At 38.3% G+C, this 18637-nt stretch overlaps 1 protein-coding gene across 1 annotated transcript; it reads right to left on the bottom strand.

Annotated features, from left to right (window-relative positions):
- Positions 1–69: 69 nt before the first annotated feature.
- LOC127862215 (L-threonine 3-dehydrogenase, mitochondrial-like) lies at positions 70–17488 on the bottom strand. Its single transcript, XM_052401227.1, has 10 exons — positions 17326–17488; positions 8894–9068; positions 8274–8316; positions 7846–7916; positions 6241–6456; positions 5613–5719; positions 4741–4831; positions 3523–3650; positions 2037–2175; positions 70–1794 (listed from the first exon to the last, which is right to left on the bottom strand). The coding sequence occupies exons 2-10, from the start codon at positions 9060–9062 to the stop codon at positions 1634–1636; spliced, it is 1125 nt and encodes a 374-aa protein (XP_052257187.1). The 5' UTR covers positions 9063–9068; positions 17326–17488; the 3' UTR covers positions 70–1633.
- Positions 17489–18637: the final 1149 nt, after the last annotated feature.

Raw genomic sequence — 18637 nt, forward strand, 5'->3', positions numbered from 1 at the left:
CCAATATTACCTGAACGCACATCACTGGAGTTTAAAATTTGCCAGGAGAAAGAAACAACGAAAGCTATATCATTGTTTCGGAATTTTTTACAAACATACATTTCAACGCAGATGTTTAATCAGCAAACAACACTTTCAACCATAACAATACCGAGCAGTCAGTTTATGCTTGCCTATTGAAGTTTTATCGCATCGTAAAACAATATTTTAACTATTTTATTTAAAATTTAGTAATGTCAAAATGTATCTCTTTCAAAGGCAACCGTAGTACATATCTAAGAAAAAATATACTTGAGCACACGTAGACGCATTTAGATCCCGGTCCAAATTATCCGTCTTTTTTACCAATAACTGGTCTAATGGAAGAACATGTAATACGTGTTTGCTTAACCGATCAGGAGACTACACGTGATATAGATAAACGTTTTAAATATTAAAAATATAAATTATATTAAAATAGCATAACTCTTCAAAATAACAAAGCGCTGTGTATGCTTGATATTCACATGCAGTCAAACATTTTGAGCCTTAGTACACCATAACGTCCTCCATATTAAGGATAAAATAATAAGGTAACAATATAAATAACTGAGATTCAATTGTGGATGTTGTATCAATATTGAGACATACATTGAACACAGCAAAACAGTCGCTGAGATTTCAATTAACATGCTACGTATAATAAATAAAGATGTAGTACACGATCAAACTATTTTGAGATTCTAAATTACATTCTAAGTTAAATCAGTTAAACAAAACAATGTTCTTACAAAAACATGCTCAGGGTGCGGAATCACGTGACTTTGCTGGGTTCCCAATTAAACGTTAATGGAAGTAAACACGCCGGTAAGTGACGCTTTTTTTTCAAATAACTTTTTTAAGCCATTTTAAGAATTTCAGCTAGTACATATAAGACAGATGTTATGCTGCTTATGGCAATATGAAAAACATCAGAATTATTTAATAAGCATGTGTTCTTGATAAAAAAGTCCATGTATACTGCGCGAATATGCTTCATGCAACGTGAAGTTTTGTCACCGATTTCAGACGCATTCAATGATTTATTCTTATACCTTAAGATATCGGCACAAACTGCAAGAAAAACTGTCTTTTATGCACTAAAGAGTTTTGCAAATGTATTTCAATACTTGAGATATTTGCTAAATTAAAGTTCTTAGGGGTGTGTTTACATTCTGTCCAGCCCGTGTGTAAATCCTTGAAAACCCCATTGATTCTGCACCCAGATACTGTGCTTTTGGAATGTTAAGAGCAAACCGGTATATTGAAAATATGTGGAATACTTATAAAAGATTGACTGTTATTATTGAAATACTTGTGAATGTGCTTAAAAATAAAAAACGCACATTGACGAAATATATTGTCCAAGTACAGAAATTTAACAAACGTGAGACAGAATACATATTAACCTGAAGTAGTCACATAAATTATTGCTGACTAATTAGGAGTCTAACATTTGGTAAAAAAACGGACCAAAGGCTCTAGGTTGCTCGCCTGTGACATGATGAACTGAACTGTTTCGAGCAGCTTTTGTGCTGTTTGTGTAATAAATGGGGCTACTGAACTAGCTTTATAATAATTGCAATCTTTCAACCACACGTTCGCTGCTTCTACGCTATTGCTTCGAGACGGGCTTGGTCCGCTGTTTCCCAGGTCTGTATTGGGGCCAAAGAGCATCAAACATAACCTGACAGAGGCGTTCCACATCGTACTCATGATGCCACCCCCAGTCTGCGCGTGCGCGAGAGTCATCGAACCGCATCGGCCACGTGTCCGCTGAAAACAGATTCCGCCTCATTATAAATATTCTTCATTTACAAACAAATGTGCAAATGTATTTCCACTGCCCATGTAGATATTTGAACAGAATGTAGCCGTTCTTTTGAAATACGGGTCGAGGAAAAATGTATTTTACTTAAACCAAACTAGGAAAATAAGATTTTAAGAAAATATAGGCATAGATCGTTTCTTGTCTTGTCCGTGTATTACTGTTCCTAGAAGGTTGGGTCCTCTCCTACCGATTTTCTGCCTGCTGTCAGGTTTGTAGGTCATCTCAAACTCGGGCACGAATCTCTTCACGATCTCAGCCAGGATGCGGGGCGTGAAGCTCATTGCGTGGATGTTGTATGTCCGCATCTTCAGCTTCTCGGCCGGCAGCTGGCGGAAGGAATCAATAGAGCCGCGTTCAAAGAAAACTGGGCTTAATGCATGTACGCAAAGTGTCGTCCCAGATGTCCGCACAGGCTAATCAGGGACGACATTTTTCGCTTTAATGGTATTTTTAGTTTTAATGGAGTCCCTCCTTACTAAAAATCAACTTAAGTTGGAAAGTGTCGTCCCTGATTAGCCTGTGCGGACTGCACAAGCTAATCTGGGATGAAACTTTACGCACATGCATTAAGCCCAGCTTTATCAGAACAAGGCTCAATAGTTGGTGTACCGAACTCATTGAAAGTGCTTATTTACATGTGCTTCAAACATAAACAAATTAAATCCATGAGGCAATATATTGGCATCAAACTCTCGCCATCTTTTGTCTATATAGGACTATTCTTTGACACAAGAAAAAAGTAACGGTAAAAATATAATATGACAAATATGTTTAAACCGAGGGATAAGTCGAGTTCCTAAAAAGGTCCAATTAAACACTGTGAACAGAAACGTATGCAATGGGTCTAGTACATATAGCACTTAAACATTTCACAGGCTAACTAACTCAAAGTAGGAATTGGACCTAGTGGTACACGTGAATATCGTATGTACAGTTTCATCTTCACATTGCTCAGCACCTTGTATTTAAAAACATGGCCGTTACTGTATGGTAAAAAAAAACAAGAGATGTGTTTGTCAGAAACACAATGCCCCCTATTGCGCCGCTTTGAAGCCATATATTTGAACTTTGACCTTGAAGGATGACCTTGACCTTTCACCGCTCAAAATGTGCAGCTCCATGAGATACACAGGCATGCCAAATATCAAGTTGCTATCTTCAATATTGCAAAAGTTATTGCAAAAGTTTAACCAAGGTTAAAGTTTGGAGACAGAATGACAGACAGACAGGCCAAAAACAACATATATATATATATACCACATTTATATATAGCGCCCTTTTCATACTCGAGATGCGCGTTCAAAGGCGCTTTACACTTTTCCCTGATCACTGGGTCATAAGTCGTCCGTTAACATCTTGGCGCAGTATGCAGCCACGGCACATTGGCTTATTTTTCTCACAGGTACCCATTTATACACCTGGGTAGAGAGGAGCAGATGTGGGATAAATTTCTTGCTCGAGGAAATTCCAGTGGTCAGGGCGGGATTCGAACCCGGGACCTCTCGATCCCTAAGCCAGCGTCATACCATTAGACCACTGCTCATTCGATCCGGGGGCATAAAAACGTATTAATGTTCGCCTATTTTGCCGAAAGCACAAAGACATATTTTAGTCAAATTGCTTTCGATACAATCAACACAAGGGGGTGGGACCACTCTCTAGTCTATACTCACCTCCATGTACTCGGAGATGGACCGGAGACAGTCGGTGATGTACATCATGGGAAGCATGGTATCCGGCTCCAGGTAGCATTGGTAGCGGCCCGTCTTGAGCGCCTCGTGGAATATTGCTACGGCGTAGTCTGAGAGGGAAACACAGAGATACGCTGAATTGATTGTCAATAACATTGACATCCCCTAACATTACATTACTTTTAAACGAAGTGCTTTTTTAAAAACTTTTAAATGGTAATGTAATTGTATGAACTTGACCAAAAAGATGGCCACATGGCACTTCAGCCTTACGCGTTTTGTTATACATGCTTTAATTATTATGAGATCCTTCAAAACATTATTTTCAACGTTGAATTCATAAAACTGTTAAAGAAATTTATAGGAGCGTCATATACAATTAATTTTTATTTCGATTTTGTTCACATTTTGTATATGCTGATACTAAGATTCCATAACGGATGAAAAGAAAAGACAAGAAACCGTCGGAGACGGGTGATGCTCCCCAAAAGTTTTTTTGTCACAATATTGCACTATATATTCAGATAAAAGGAAACGTCTTGAGGGCACAGTAGTTGGGGGGACAAGAATTTTTATATATAAAATTTCAAAGGGCCATAACTCTGTGAAAAATCATCCGACCAGAAACCGCTGATAATATGCACATCTCCTCTTGGTAGTGAAGCTTCCCATAAAGTTTCATTGAATTCCGGTCATTAGTTGCTGAGAAATAGCCCGGACAAGAATTGCACTATATGTACAGTTAATGGAAAATTTTAAAGGGCCATAACTCTGTGAAAAATCATCCGACCAGAACCCGCTGATAATATGCACATCTCCTCTTGGTAGTGAAGCTTCCCATTAAGTTTCATTGAATTCCAGTTATTAGTTGCTGAGAAATAGACCGGACAAGAATTGCACTATATGTACAGTTAATGGAAAATTTCAAAGGGCCATAACTCTTTGAAAAATCATCCGACCAGGACCCGCTGATAACATGCACATCTCCTCTTGGTAGTGAAGCTTCCCATAAAGTTTCATTGAATTCCGGACATTAGTTGCTGAGAAATAGCCCGGACAAAAATTGTGCACAGACGGACACACGGACGGACGGACGGACAGACGAAGCGGCGACTATACGCTCTCCCCAAAATTTTGTCCTTAGTGTCTTAAATGGAAATTTAGCGTAAGTCACAACGACATAAGACGTTAGGGGCGCACCTGTGGTTCCTCCGCCGGGGTTCGTATCCGAGGAGATCACGCCTGGGAAGCGTAGACTCCGGAAGTCGAGTCCGAACCTCTGGTTGTAGTACTGCAGTCAAACAGTTTGAACAAGATTTTATTAGGTGTATAGTCTTCCGTAAATTTGGTCCTTATGATACAAATATTATCGTAAATTGTATTGTTTTCTACAATAAATACGCATTGTATTCCCCAATACAATACGAGAAACTATGATCGATACTTTCGTTGTTTGTTTCCGTATCGTGCTACTGACGGACTACTTTTTATGCCAATGCAAACTTTCGTTCGGTTTCGGCACTGGTGGTCATTCCGCCCACACCATTGTTTACTTGACATAATATAGACCATGCTTGCTTTTCTTTTTTATGAATAAAATAGCGATACAGTCGTATAATAAATGGAATACATTTTATTATAATAGTACTGAGTTCTGAGAATCCGTTTTAGTTTTGTTGGTTTTGTAAATTAGTATGGTACTGAAGGCTGCGCCTCTGGTGCGATACGACACAACCAACTCGACCTATAGAGGGTAAAATGACAAAGTACTTTCATGATATTCGAAATATAGTAGCCGTTCCATTTAATGATGCAATATGAATGAGTTCCAATAACGACGTAACATGAGTGACTCAACGCATATTATTTAAGAATCCACTATATTTTATAATTCATCAAATCTAATATCGTACTCGGCCGATAGACAGAAACAAAACGTGTGACATGTCTGTATCACTTCATGGAATCACCACCTACACGTTCATGTTATCATACACGAAGCAAAATCTCAAAAAGCAGAATATACGTTTTACCCAATAGTCAAGACATGCCAATGTGAGACTAGTTCGTACCTCCCCAAGTAGTTCAGCGTGCACCTTGGCCACGCCGTAGATGGTGCGAGGCCTCTGTATGGTGAGGTCTGGGGTCGGGTCGCGGGGGGAGTCGGGGCCGAACGCACCTGGAGGGTAGAAGCAGAGAAGAGCGTTATGCACTGGTTAATTGGACAGAGCCATGGTTACAGAGACAGGCAATCCCCAGTCACGACAAAATTAAGCTTACCAAAACGACAACCATGTATAACTGCTAGCAATAAAACAATACATAACATCAAGTAAATTTTGACGGAATATTCATTTATAACGCCTGCAATATGATTAGTCAAAACATTAGTTGACCTTTGGGTGTGGCAGAACATTGTTATTGTTTATTTTAGGGTTCGCCGCGAGTAATTTCTGGCATGCATTTATAGGGTGAAGAACCAGTAAAGAAAACGACGACATTCCTGTTCACGAGTGCACAATGTGCACTACTTCTTAAATTTATTGACATGTAACCTGCAAGGTTAAACATGTGCCATCAAGATAGGTCAATGAATACACCTACTCAAAGATGTTGGCTTTCGCGAACAGTGAACACGACAAACGTCAATACATATTATCAACAGTTCCTCATATTTACATATCCTCACGCGGACCTCACCTATCGTACTGGGCACGAAAAGTTTCAGCTTGTACTGGTTAGCTAGCTCCAGTATGTTGTGCAGGCCCTCGATATTGACGCGCATGGCCAGGGGCACATTCTGTTCTCCGATGGCACTAAGCAGGGCACTGAAGTGGATGATCCAGTCCACACGGTAGTTCACCACGATCTCCTGCAGGTTCTTGAAGTCCAGGATGTCAGCGTAGATGAACGGGCCTGAAATAGCGAATATGGAAATGCATGGGCTTGAAATAGTGAGTATGAAGATGAACGGACCTTGAATAGCGAGTATGGAGATGAACGGGCCTGAAATAGCGAGTATGGAGATGAACGGGTCTGAAATTGCTAGTATGAAGATGAACTGGTCTAAGATAGCGAGTATAAAAACGCATGGGTCTGGATTAGCTAGTCCGGGGATAAACGGCCTAAAATAGCGAGTATGGAGATGAACGGGCCTGAAATAGCGAGTATGGGGATGAACGGGCTTGAAATAGCGAGTGTGAAGATGAACGGGCCTGAAATGGCGAGTGTAAAGAGGAACGAGCCTGAAAAGGCGAGAATGGAGATGAAAGGGCCTCAAATAGCAAGTATGGAGATGAACGGGCCTCAAATAGCGAGTATGGAGATGAAAGGACCTGAAATAGCGAGTGTGGAGATGGATAGGTCTGCAATAGCAAGTGTGGAAATAAGCAGGCCTGAAATAGCTAGTGTGGAGATGAACGGGCCTGAAATAGCAAGTGTGGAGATGAACGGGCCTGAAATAGTGAGTATGGAGATAAATGGGCCTAAATATAGAGAAAGTGGAGATGAACGAGCCTGAAAAGGCAAGTATGGAGATGAACGGGTCTGAAAAAGCGAGTGTGGAGATGAACGGGCCTGAAATAGCGAATGCGGAGATGAACGGGCCTGAAAAAGCGAGGTCGGAGATGAACAGGCCTGAAATAGCGAATATGGAGATGAACGGGCCTGAAATAGCGAATATGGAGATGAACGGGCCTCAAACAGCGAGTGTGGAGATGAACGGACCTGAAATAGCGAGCATGGAGATGACTGGGCCTGAAATAGCGAGTATGGTGATGAACGGGCATGAAAAGCGTCTATGGAGATGAATGGGCCTGAAATAGCAAGTATCTAGATGAACGGGCCTGACATAGCTTGTATAGAGATGAACGGGCCTGAAAAAGTGAGTACGGAAATGGAAGAGCCTGAAAAGGCGAGCATAGGTATTATGGACCTGTATGGGGCAGACTAGTGATATGGACCTGAACTGGTCTGGAACTGTTACATGGATATGTGCGGGGTTGAAAATATGACATGGATACGGAGCTGTGGAAATGTACTCGTGTCGAATTGTTATTTGGATATGTATGGGACTGAACAAGTAATATGGATATGTACGGTAATTTTGTTTGTATTGGTCCGGGTATACACTTGTACTAAAAACAACTACGGAATTTGTATCTTAAGGTAAAAGTATGTGTAATAATGTAAATTAATACTTGTCATATGATATGTGTATGATCCATACATCACAAATGTTCATACTTCATTGATTACTTGTCCGCATCGTGAGCGTTTGCTACGAATTAAAACTCCCCCCCATACCTGCTTCTAGGATATGATCCGGGGCCTTGATAATATCCGACATGATGACGTTGTATCGCCCATATTTCGACCTGAAATAAGCAACGAATGAAGAAACTTGTTCTGGATACCCAAAATACCGAACGCCATATAACAATTAATCCCTTAAAATCAAAAGATCAACAGTTTTTATTCATATCGCTGTCGAGGCTCTTGAACGACGACATGCTGATTAAACAAATCTGTAAACCACTTTTTTTTATTAATATATTCTATTCAATATTAATACGAAAAAAATAAAAAATACAATTTTCAGTCATAGATACTAATTTCAATAAAGCAGGAATCTGAAATATATCATGTATTTGTGTACGCATAAAGACGTTCAACCCGACTGCGTTTCTTAAACGTACACATAATGTAATGTTACCGGAAGTTACATCTCTCACCTGAGAAGTTGAGCTAACCCCTTGCCGAGCTGACCCAGACTCCCTGAAATATCCGGAGAATAGTAAAAACGAGCCTCGTTCTACGAAAACGGGGCTTAATGCATAAGCGTAAACTGTTTCCCCAGCTTAGTATGTGCCGTCCGCACTCCGTTTAAAGCAAGTATAACTAAGCGAAAATCTAGTTAAGGTGGAAAGTGTCGTCCCTGATAAGCCTGTGCGGACTGCACAGGCTGATCTGTGATGACACTTAACGCACATGAATTGAGCCAAGTTATGCAATGCTATGACAACGGTGATTATTATAATGAATTTGATGATCGTGAGGACGACGAAAATGGTAATAGCTTTACAACAATCGTATTGATGATGACGGTAACGTCATGAACGAGGAGACGACTGATGGTAACAGGTTAAATGAATGGTTCGACTTTACTAACAACCATTTTGACCGACCTGTTCATAACCGTTATGATTACAGCGTAAAGACGGAAAAGGAACGAGTAAACTGTCTCATTAGATTAATTTAGAAGCTTAACTGTACATTTGTAAAAGACAATTCCATATTAAACAAATCACATTTAAAAACATTAAAATGTCTTTTATAATGATCAAAAGTGTGCCTGTTATCAAAACCGTCGGCTGGTTTTGGTTCTTTTGTTTGTGCAAGAAATCCTCATGGAATCTGCGCGCTAGAAATGACGTCTCAGACGGACACTGTGACGTCACAGTACCGGAACAAAGCCCTCTTGCTCTCCTTTCCAAACAACGCAATCCGACTCGAAGGCTCATCTGAATCTGAGAAAAGGATATTGTGGTTAATTATCTCAAAGATTGCCATATACTGCAATCGCGCTGTTTGGTTAAAAAAAAATTGATGATGAACACCAACGATGGGTCGACATCATGTACCAAATCTAAGTGGAGCGTGTAGCATTACCATGGGGTTGCACTTCATACAACAGTTCACGATGGTATTTGGTGGGTTTCTTGAGAACTTGTGTACTTGATATATAGAAGTGACAATACAGTTTACTCTGTGTTTATGTACACATTATCCCCCCCCCCCCCCGCCCACATGCAACATTCCCATTGTTGATTATTAACAACCATAAAACAACTAGAAATGTGTCACAGACGCTGATGCCCCCAGACTACATGTTTGGACAAAGATAAATCGACTATTTTTTTCTTGAGTGGACAAAAACACCGGGCAATAATTCAGCCTCTGGTGCGATACGACACAACCAACTCGACCGATAGAGGGTAAAATGACAAAGTACTTTCAAGATATTCGAAATATAGTAGCCGTTCCATTTAATGATGCAATATGAATGAGTTCCAATAACGACGTAATATGAGTGACTCAACGCATATTATTTAAGAATCTACTATATTTTATAATTTATCAAATCTAATGTCGTACTCGGCCGATAGACAGAAACAAAACGTGTGACAAGTCTGTTTCACTTCATGGAATCACCACCTACACGTAAAATCTCAAAAAGCAGAATAAACGTTTTACCCAATAGTCGAGACATGCCAATGTGTGAAACATTCAGACAAACAGACATTATATTGCAAAAACTCGCCGAAGCCTCAGTTGCTTTCTTTCTGATCATCTGCACAAAAAGACAAATTTGAATGTTTGGGCGATCATGGCGATATCCATAATGAAGTTTAAGAGGAGTTAAATACGCAAAATTTTGGATAAGATATTATTCAAAAGAAAGGACAGACAAATGGCCATAATTCTGCCAAAGCTCGGCGCAGCCAAAATTCAGTTTCTTATCATCATCTTCACGTTAGAATGATTCAACTGTAAACTTTTAGGTGTCGACAGAAGGAAGACATGACGATTGATCGCTGGTAAAGTAAGTTCCCAAAGAAGGCTAAAAAAAATGTTAAACAGCTCATTGGGTCATTGTCGACCTATAATGGCTTGAAGTCTCCCGGGGTGACTAGAAGCCGATTCATGTAACGCTGGGGTGACTTCAAGCCGACGCTAGTCACCACCGGATGTCTAGAATCGGCTTCATGTCACCCCAGGGAGACATGAATCGGCTTGAAGTCACCCAAGGGTGACAAGAATCGGCTTCTAGTCACCCCCGGGTGACTTCAAGCCATTTCAGGTCGACAATGACCCAAAGAGCTTTACTATGTATAGCTAATTACCTCATTTATAACAGGATTGTAGCCGGTAATACGTTTTTAACACTCGCGAAAAGTCCCGTATCTAGTACTTTTTGAAAGACGCACAACGAGCCATTCAAAGATGTATAGATCTATAAACTTGTTTAAATCGTGCGAGAATGACTAAGGTAGATCAAGTCATGATGTTGGTTATACATGGAATTCGTCTCATTACGCTATTACAAGTTAATTGATTCTCGGTAAATGCAATTACCATAAATTACAACATCACGGCGTCGATAAAATCGTTGCCGGTAAATTCTAACAAGATGTTACCTGTAAAGTCATTAAAACATGTAACATATCATGGCCGTAATAAATATCAGTAATTACAGTGTGATGATGCAATCTTGAAAATTAACATTCGTAGTATATTCAGAATGATGAAATCTCGGATGCTGATATAACTGTTTGCTAGTGTTTTCAAATCCTTATATTTAAGCCTTGTGTATGCGATAAAAAAATATCGGGCTTGATTGTGAAGAAGTCAAGAAGTCTCCAAAACTGTGAGCAAGACAGATTTTTGAGCGGTGCAAATTTAACCACTGGTCAAACCGGCCTTTAACACCCACATGCCGAGGAAGTATGATTTTCACAACAGTTAGGCTTTCATGTGATGACTCCCCCATCCCATACCCTCTGTCAGCACACACATGATCGATAGTACTTGAATAAAAAAGCTGGAAAAGCACTTATGATCCAAACTTCGCCTAAGCTATTAATGTGAATCTTGCACAAGTACCTGTTACAACGCGGCTTCAGTTTAGAAAGGCTTAAAAAACGAAAAATACGGACGCATGTATGTACGTACTATTTACAGCTAACTATTGTCAATGTAAGTAGGTTAATGACTAAGGTATGACAGTGATTTCCAACGAGCGAACATCGTCTGTCTTCGCATCTTCATGAATTGAATAGGTTGTCGAGACCACGTCAGCGCAACGGTCGGACGGGTTACATACGCGCAAAACGTGTGCAACGTGACAAACGTTTATTTATAGCGTACAAAAGGTTAATGTTTAACGTGCTCAACGTGTATGTTTAATCTGCCCAACTCGTATGTTTAATATGAGCAACATTTATGTATAACGCGCCTAACATTTGTGTATAAGGTATCCAACGTGTGCGTTGAACGTGCACAGTGTGTATCTCTAATATGCAAAATGTGTATGTAGAAAATGTCAATTGTAAATGTATATTGTGCCCAAGGTGTATGTTTATCGTGCCCAACGTGTATGTTAAATGTGCACAACGTGTATGTATAACGTGTTAAATGTGTGTATAAACGTGTATAAACAACGTCATCAACGTGTATTTAGAACATGTCAAACTTGTATAACTATGCCCAACACGTATGTTTAATGTAACTAACGTTAATGTATAACGTGCCAACGTGTTTTACAACATACCAAATGTGTATGTATTACGTTTGACACGTGTATGTACTGTATACCGTGCCCACCGAGTATGTTTATTTTTTCAAACGGGTATGTTCAACGTGACCGACGTGTATCGTTAATGTGCCCAACGTGTATGTGTTAAGTGCCCAACGTGTATTTATAAAGTGCCCAGCGTGTATGTATAACGTACCCAACGTGTATCTATAACGTGCCCAACGTTAAGGTATACAGTGCACAACGGGTGTGTATAACGTGCCAAACGTACATGCATCACGCGACCAACAGTCATGTCTAATGTGCTCCACTCGTTTTATACTGTGCCCTACGTGTATGTATAATGTATTCAACAGGTATGTTTAAAGCGCCAAATGTGTATGAATACAGAACAAAAAGTGTATGCAAAACGTGTTCAACGTATATGTATAACGTTTATTTTTAATTTGCCCAACTTGTATGTTATGCGTGCACAGTGTGTATGTACAACGTATCCAAAGTCTATGTCTAATGAGCCCGACACGAAGGCTAAATTTTCCCACCGTGTGTGTATAACACGCACAATGTGATTGCATAACGTGCCAAACGTCAGTGTATAACGTTCCGAACGTGCATTAAACATAAATTAAACATGTAAGAAACGCGTATGTTTAATGTGACTTATATGTATGTATAGGGTGCCCAAGATGTATGGATAACTTGCCCAAAGTGTATGTTTAACGTGACAAACGTGTATGTATTTCGTGCTCAATGTTTATGTATAAAGTACTAAATGTTAATGTAAAATGTGCACAACGTGTGTGTATAACGTTCTCAACGTGTATGTTTAGTTTGCCCAACGTGTTTGTATAACATGCACAACGTATATGTAGAACGTGCCAAATGTATATCTTTATTGTTCTCAACACGTATGTTTAATGTAACCAAGGTTTTTAAATGTGTCCAACGTGTGTAGAACGCGCCTAATAAATATGTATAACGTGCCCACCGTGTATGTAAATTGTGCCCAATCTGTATGTGCCCAACGTGTATATATAATGAATGTGTAATGTTCCCAACGTGTCTCTATCATGTACCCAATGTGTATTTACAACGTACCCAACGTGTATGTATAACTACTCAATGTGTAAGTATTAAGAGATGTATATCGTTTGTGTTTAATGTGCACAAAGTGTATGTACATTCACAACATGCATACAAAACGTGTCCGACGTGTATGTTTAATTTGCCCAAAGTGTATATATAACGTGCCAAAAATGTACGTATAACATGCCCAAAGTGTATGAATAACGTGCCAAAAGTGTATGTTTAACGTGCCAAAAGTGTATGTATATCGTATCCAACGTAAATGTTTAATGTGCCAAACTTGTATGTATAACGTGCCAAACGGGAATGTATAAGATGCCCAACGTGTATGTACAACGAGCCCAACGTTGATCTTAAATATGCCGAACTCGTATGTTAATTGTGCCCGACGTGAATGTATAACACGTGTATAACGTACCCAACGTGTATGCATAACGCGCCCAACGTGAATGTTTAATATGCCCAACGTGTATTTTACTGTTCCCAGCGTGTATGTTTAATATACCCTACGGGTATTATAAAGCGCCCAGCGTGTATGTATAATGTACCCAATTTTATGTATGACGTTCCCAACGTGTATGTTTTATTAGCCCAACGTACATGTATATGTTTAGCGTGTCGAACGTGTATGTATAACGTGCCAAACGTGTTTGTCTAATTAGCCCGACGTGTATGCTTTATTTTCCCAAAGTTTGTGTACACCATGCCCAAGGTGAATGTATAACGTGCCAAACGTGTATGTTTAACGTGCCAAAGGTGAATCTGTAACTTGCCCAACGTTCATGTTTTATGTGCACAACGTGTATGTAAATACACAACATGTATGCATACTGTGCCCAACTTGTATGTTTTATTGACCAACATGCATGTTCATTTAAAACGTGCCCAAGTAGTATGTATAACTTGATCAACATGTATACTCAAAAGCGGATGGATGGTCTAGTCAAGGGGCACACACGATGCTGTTTAAGTTCTAACTGTCGCTGAAAATATTACGGTATGAACATGTATGTCGTTGTTCACATGAGACACTTGACTTTGATGCTGAGTACTCTTTGTGCTTCACATATACCAACGAAAGGACAATTATAGCTGGTATCTTGTTATATCTATTTGTAATGACCTTTTCACAGATTTTGGCAGAGATTGAAGTTTGCCATTAAATGCTTTATGCTGATAAATCATGTAAACATTGGATCTAAAATGCTCCAGTAAAAACAAAAACAAGAATAACATTTAAAGAACGAAAAAAGTAACCCTTAACTAGGCTCGAACCACTGACCCCTGTACTAATAGTTTAACGCTTAGACCACTCGGCCATCCGTGCTCAGACAATGAGTGATGTATTTTATACTTCATATAAGCAATTCGAGTAGTATCACAAAATATAACGACAACAGAACTCTCCAAATTATTCAATCGTTTTGCGTTGCAACGCTTTATAATTTTCAGGTTTTTAAATCGTCAAAACATGCAAATAATGGATATTTTAGAGCATGGTAAAAGTTCAGAATTCTGTTTCCTCACAAATATCATAACTACACCGAAAACTTGCGAATCTGAAACACTTTTATTTTTATTTTGTCAATTTACCAAAACGTAAAAAGGTCCCTTGAAACACACTTTCAACAATAACAACCAAAGTGGGGGCATGATTGGGACATGAACATTCGCCACAGACACTCAAACTTACTTGCATATTGCAAAAGCCTATGCCATGGCTTTGCATAAAGATCGGGTGCAGTTATAACACTATTTGTTACGGTGGTTTAAAAAAAATATGTATGTAGTTTGACAGACGAGCCGATTCAATCAATACTACAAACGAAATATAGTAATGTTTAAATAAATATGTAAATATCATGTTAACAAAAATAAGTTCAATATTGAAACTGAGTGGTAAAATAACGGCCCATAACCGGTCGGTACACAATAGCGAACACAGTAAAATCACAAACTTTGATTAATAATATAGCGTACACACACAAATAATTCGGTCAATTAACGATCAATGTGGTAAATACCAACTGGACGATGATCGACTTTTCGTATACTGGTGTACGTAAAGGTGGCAAAAAAGTAATGAACAATTAACTATTTTGAAGGCGTAGATAGAAATCAACGTTAAATAGTATACATGTACATTTATATTAAATAATATGCTCACGTGTTATAGAATATAGACCAGTATTAAAGTAACATATAAACTCGTATTCACGAATTTATTACTTTGGTACATGAACTAACATTAACCCAGTTCAATCCATTAATATTGTTATTTGCCTTTGAATGCGGATCTAAAATATCACATATATGCACTTCTAAAGCAAATCTTACATTGTTCATTACGTCTAGATTAAATATAAACGGGTTGTAATATGAAGAACTAAATCATTTTTAAATATCCCGTAGAAATGTTATTAAAATTAATGCAGAATTTTAACAGTTATCTTTATTAAAAAGAGCACTATCAATCTAATAAAACGTTACAAATGACATTATCTAAAACTATTTACTTTGAAATTTATCTAAAATAACTAAACAGTGAACATGAATTTAACTTGCACTAAATAAGTACCAAATCATTTCTATACAGTATCATTATGTCAACTCTTAGCTATAGATTGGCATATTTATCTCGTCGACAAACCATGATATGAATTGTTCGACCATGCCAGAATACAGGTCCATTCAAGTCCACGTAGGTTACAAAGTATTGAAGGTCGTTTCTTTACAACCATATTCAACTGTGCACGTACATGTTTTAACACATATATGGATGGGGCAATTTAGATGGCAGAGGAAACGTTGGTTATGTATGATTTGATACTTACCAGTATGTAATATGTGTTGCACGTTGCGTTACTTGTGTTCAACCGGCTTCTTTTGCAATCGAACAGTGTGCAATCACTTGTTTAATTGGTGCATTAGAAGTGCATTTGCGTTTACGCATTCACGATACAAGTATTATTAAAGCGACGTATCGATACACTGAAAATAGCTGAACTTGCGTATTTTAATGTACTTCATGTTTCCATAAGTTAAAAGTCGTTGTTTTATATTTTCCTACTATGCGCGACAGTTCTGTTTGTAAAAGTGTCTATAGTTGAACCCTAGGCCTGTGAAAACATGCACATAACAAATATGAGCCTCGTTCTGAAACAACGGGGCTTAATGCATAACGTCAGATTGTGTATTGTCGACGCATGGCCAAGTGTATATACCCTACATGATGTACGGGCCTTAATGTATAACGTCAGATTGGGTATTGTCGACGTAGGGCCAAGTGTATACACCCTACATGATGTACGGGGCTTAACGTATAACGTCAGATTAGGTATTGTCGACGTAGGGTCAAGTGTATATACCCTACATGATGTGGCTTAATGCATAACGTCAGATTGGGTATTTTCGACGTAGGGCGAAGTGTGTATACTCTCCGATGAAAATATGGTAAAATATAGTGCCAAAACCTGTTATGAAATACTAAGATAAAGACGCAACTACATTTACAAATAATGAATATTTAATTTGTATTATTATGTAACTGTGAATATTATATATTTATATGTATATATAATTGTGTATTTGTTGTACATACAAACGTAGATAAATGTTTTATTTATTATTTTACCTATGATTTTATTGTTTAGTTATATCGTTTTATATGGCGTAGGTTCATACATTTTACATTGTCTCATAACTCTATTAAAGTGGTTTTATACATGAACTTGTTTAATTTTCTATATGTTTATATATGTTTTATGAATGTATAAAAGTGAGACTCAAATAAACTTTCTGTCGTCTGTCTGTCTGTCTGTCTGTCTGTCTGTCTGTCTGTCTGTCTGATGTACAAAACATGCGCAGTGTCAAAGTGACTTTCATTTTAGCTCAAAAGATAACTGAGTATTACATGTTAACCGTTTGTATTTTCGTAAACTTGTGATGATAGTGTGTTCTTATTGAATTACCAAATTACAGTCTATGTATATTTTGGCATGTTTATCAGAGCATCAATCAAGAAAAGCCTTACACAGTCGAAAATACCCAACACGAGGATATGTATACAGTACCGGTTCATTGAACCGATGTTAATGAATTCATGAATGAAACTGAAAGTAAAATGTCACATTGTGACAGCGGACTGAAACTACGTATTTCATCATCTATACAGTACAGTGGAGCATACAATACAGGCGACGTGGGCAACTTAACGTTGAGGTTAACCTTAAGAGGATATAAGAAATATCGAACGTTTATATAGCGCAATATTGTACATCGATTCAATAAACACCTCGTTGTATCGCTTATTTCTGCCGATTGTTTATTTACCTAATTACGTTGACAACGTGCAACAATAAAGTTATTATATATAAACTTACCTTTAAATAAGTTACACTCTCTTAATATATATATATATATATCCAATACGCTGTCTAAACCCACTCAAATATTGAGTTGCGAAAAGGGATGTCTGCACAATGTTGACAACCACGTGTATTGATCCACCAATGAAATTATTCGCCTGTGGAGGTGTGTTTGTGATCAACATACACTATGATTTAAATGCACTATTGAACCTTTATTGGTCGATCGCGAAGTATAAACCTCGGTTATGGAATGTTTAAACTACAATATCAGCGTAATACGGATGACCTTACAAGTCGATTGTGTTATGTCACATAATCCGGCCAGTCCGTTTTCAAAAAGTATATCAACAACTTACTATAAGAACATATTTATTTGATTAGATCAGGGATTGTCCGTAATAAGACTTACAGCCATATAATTTAAACGTTTTGGCTATTTCTTATCGAAACTGCAATCGATGATCGATACCCATTTGCTTTGATATGGAAATATTAAGGATATTGTTAATTGTTTTGAATTATAACTTTGAAAAATGCAATTAATACTATCATCATGATGTAGTATTTGTATCGTGTATTATATGAACAAGAGCACCGCATAACGGGTGCCACGCTCGGCTGCGAAAGCTTGTCAGATTTTTTTTTGATTTTTTTTACCTTGACCTTTGACCTAGTGACCCAAAATGGATGTGGCGTGTAGAACTCATCAAGGTGCATCTACATATAAAGTTTCAAAGTTGTAGGTGGAAGCACGTTGATTTTAGAGCCAATGTAAAGGTTTTAGCACGACGCCGGCGGACGGCGGACGTCGGACGGCGGACGACGAGCAGGCTATGACAATACCTCGGATTTTCTCCGAAAACAGCCTCGCTAAAAAAAATGGTGTCATGGTGTTGTTATTGTTGTTGATTATGAAAATAAACATATGAGTGTGATGGTGTTTTCGTTGCTGTTGCTGTTATTTATGATGATGATGTTGATTAACAATGAATATGTTGTGGAGAAGGCTTATGTACTTCTTATTCCACTCTAATGTTTATGGGCACAACCATCAAACATCGAAAACAATGCGCGGTGTTTATTACCGATGTCTTGTTAACAGCAGGACACACTTCCCATAGAAACTACTCGCACTGTCTGTACTTATGTTCACCAAATCATTTCTAAGCAAAATGTTGATCGAGGATGTGAATGATTTTCTATTGTTGCCTATATACATGTATTATGGGCCAGCTATTAGTTGTGAAAGAACTATTCGTAATGTTTGTACATCTACTTATGTTCAACCAAATCATTTCTAAGCAAAATGTTGATCGAGGGATGT

This window comes from Dreissena polymorpha, chromosome 16 (genome assembly GCF_020536995.1).
Source record: "Dreissena polymorpha isolate Duluth1 chromosome 16, UMN_Dpol_1.0, whole genome shotgun sequence".
Classification (NCBI taxonomy): Eukaryota; Metazoa; Mollusca; class Bivalvia; order Myida; family Dreissenidae; genus Dreissena; species Dreissena polymorpha.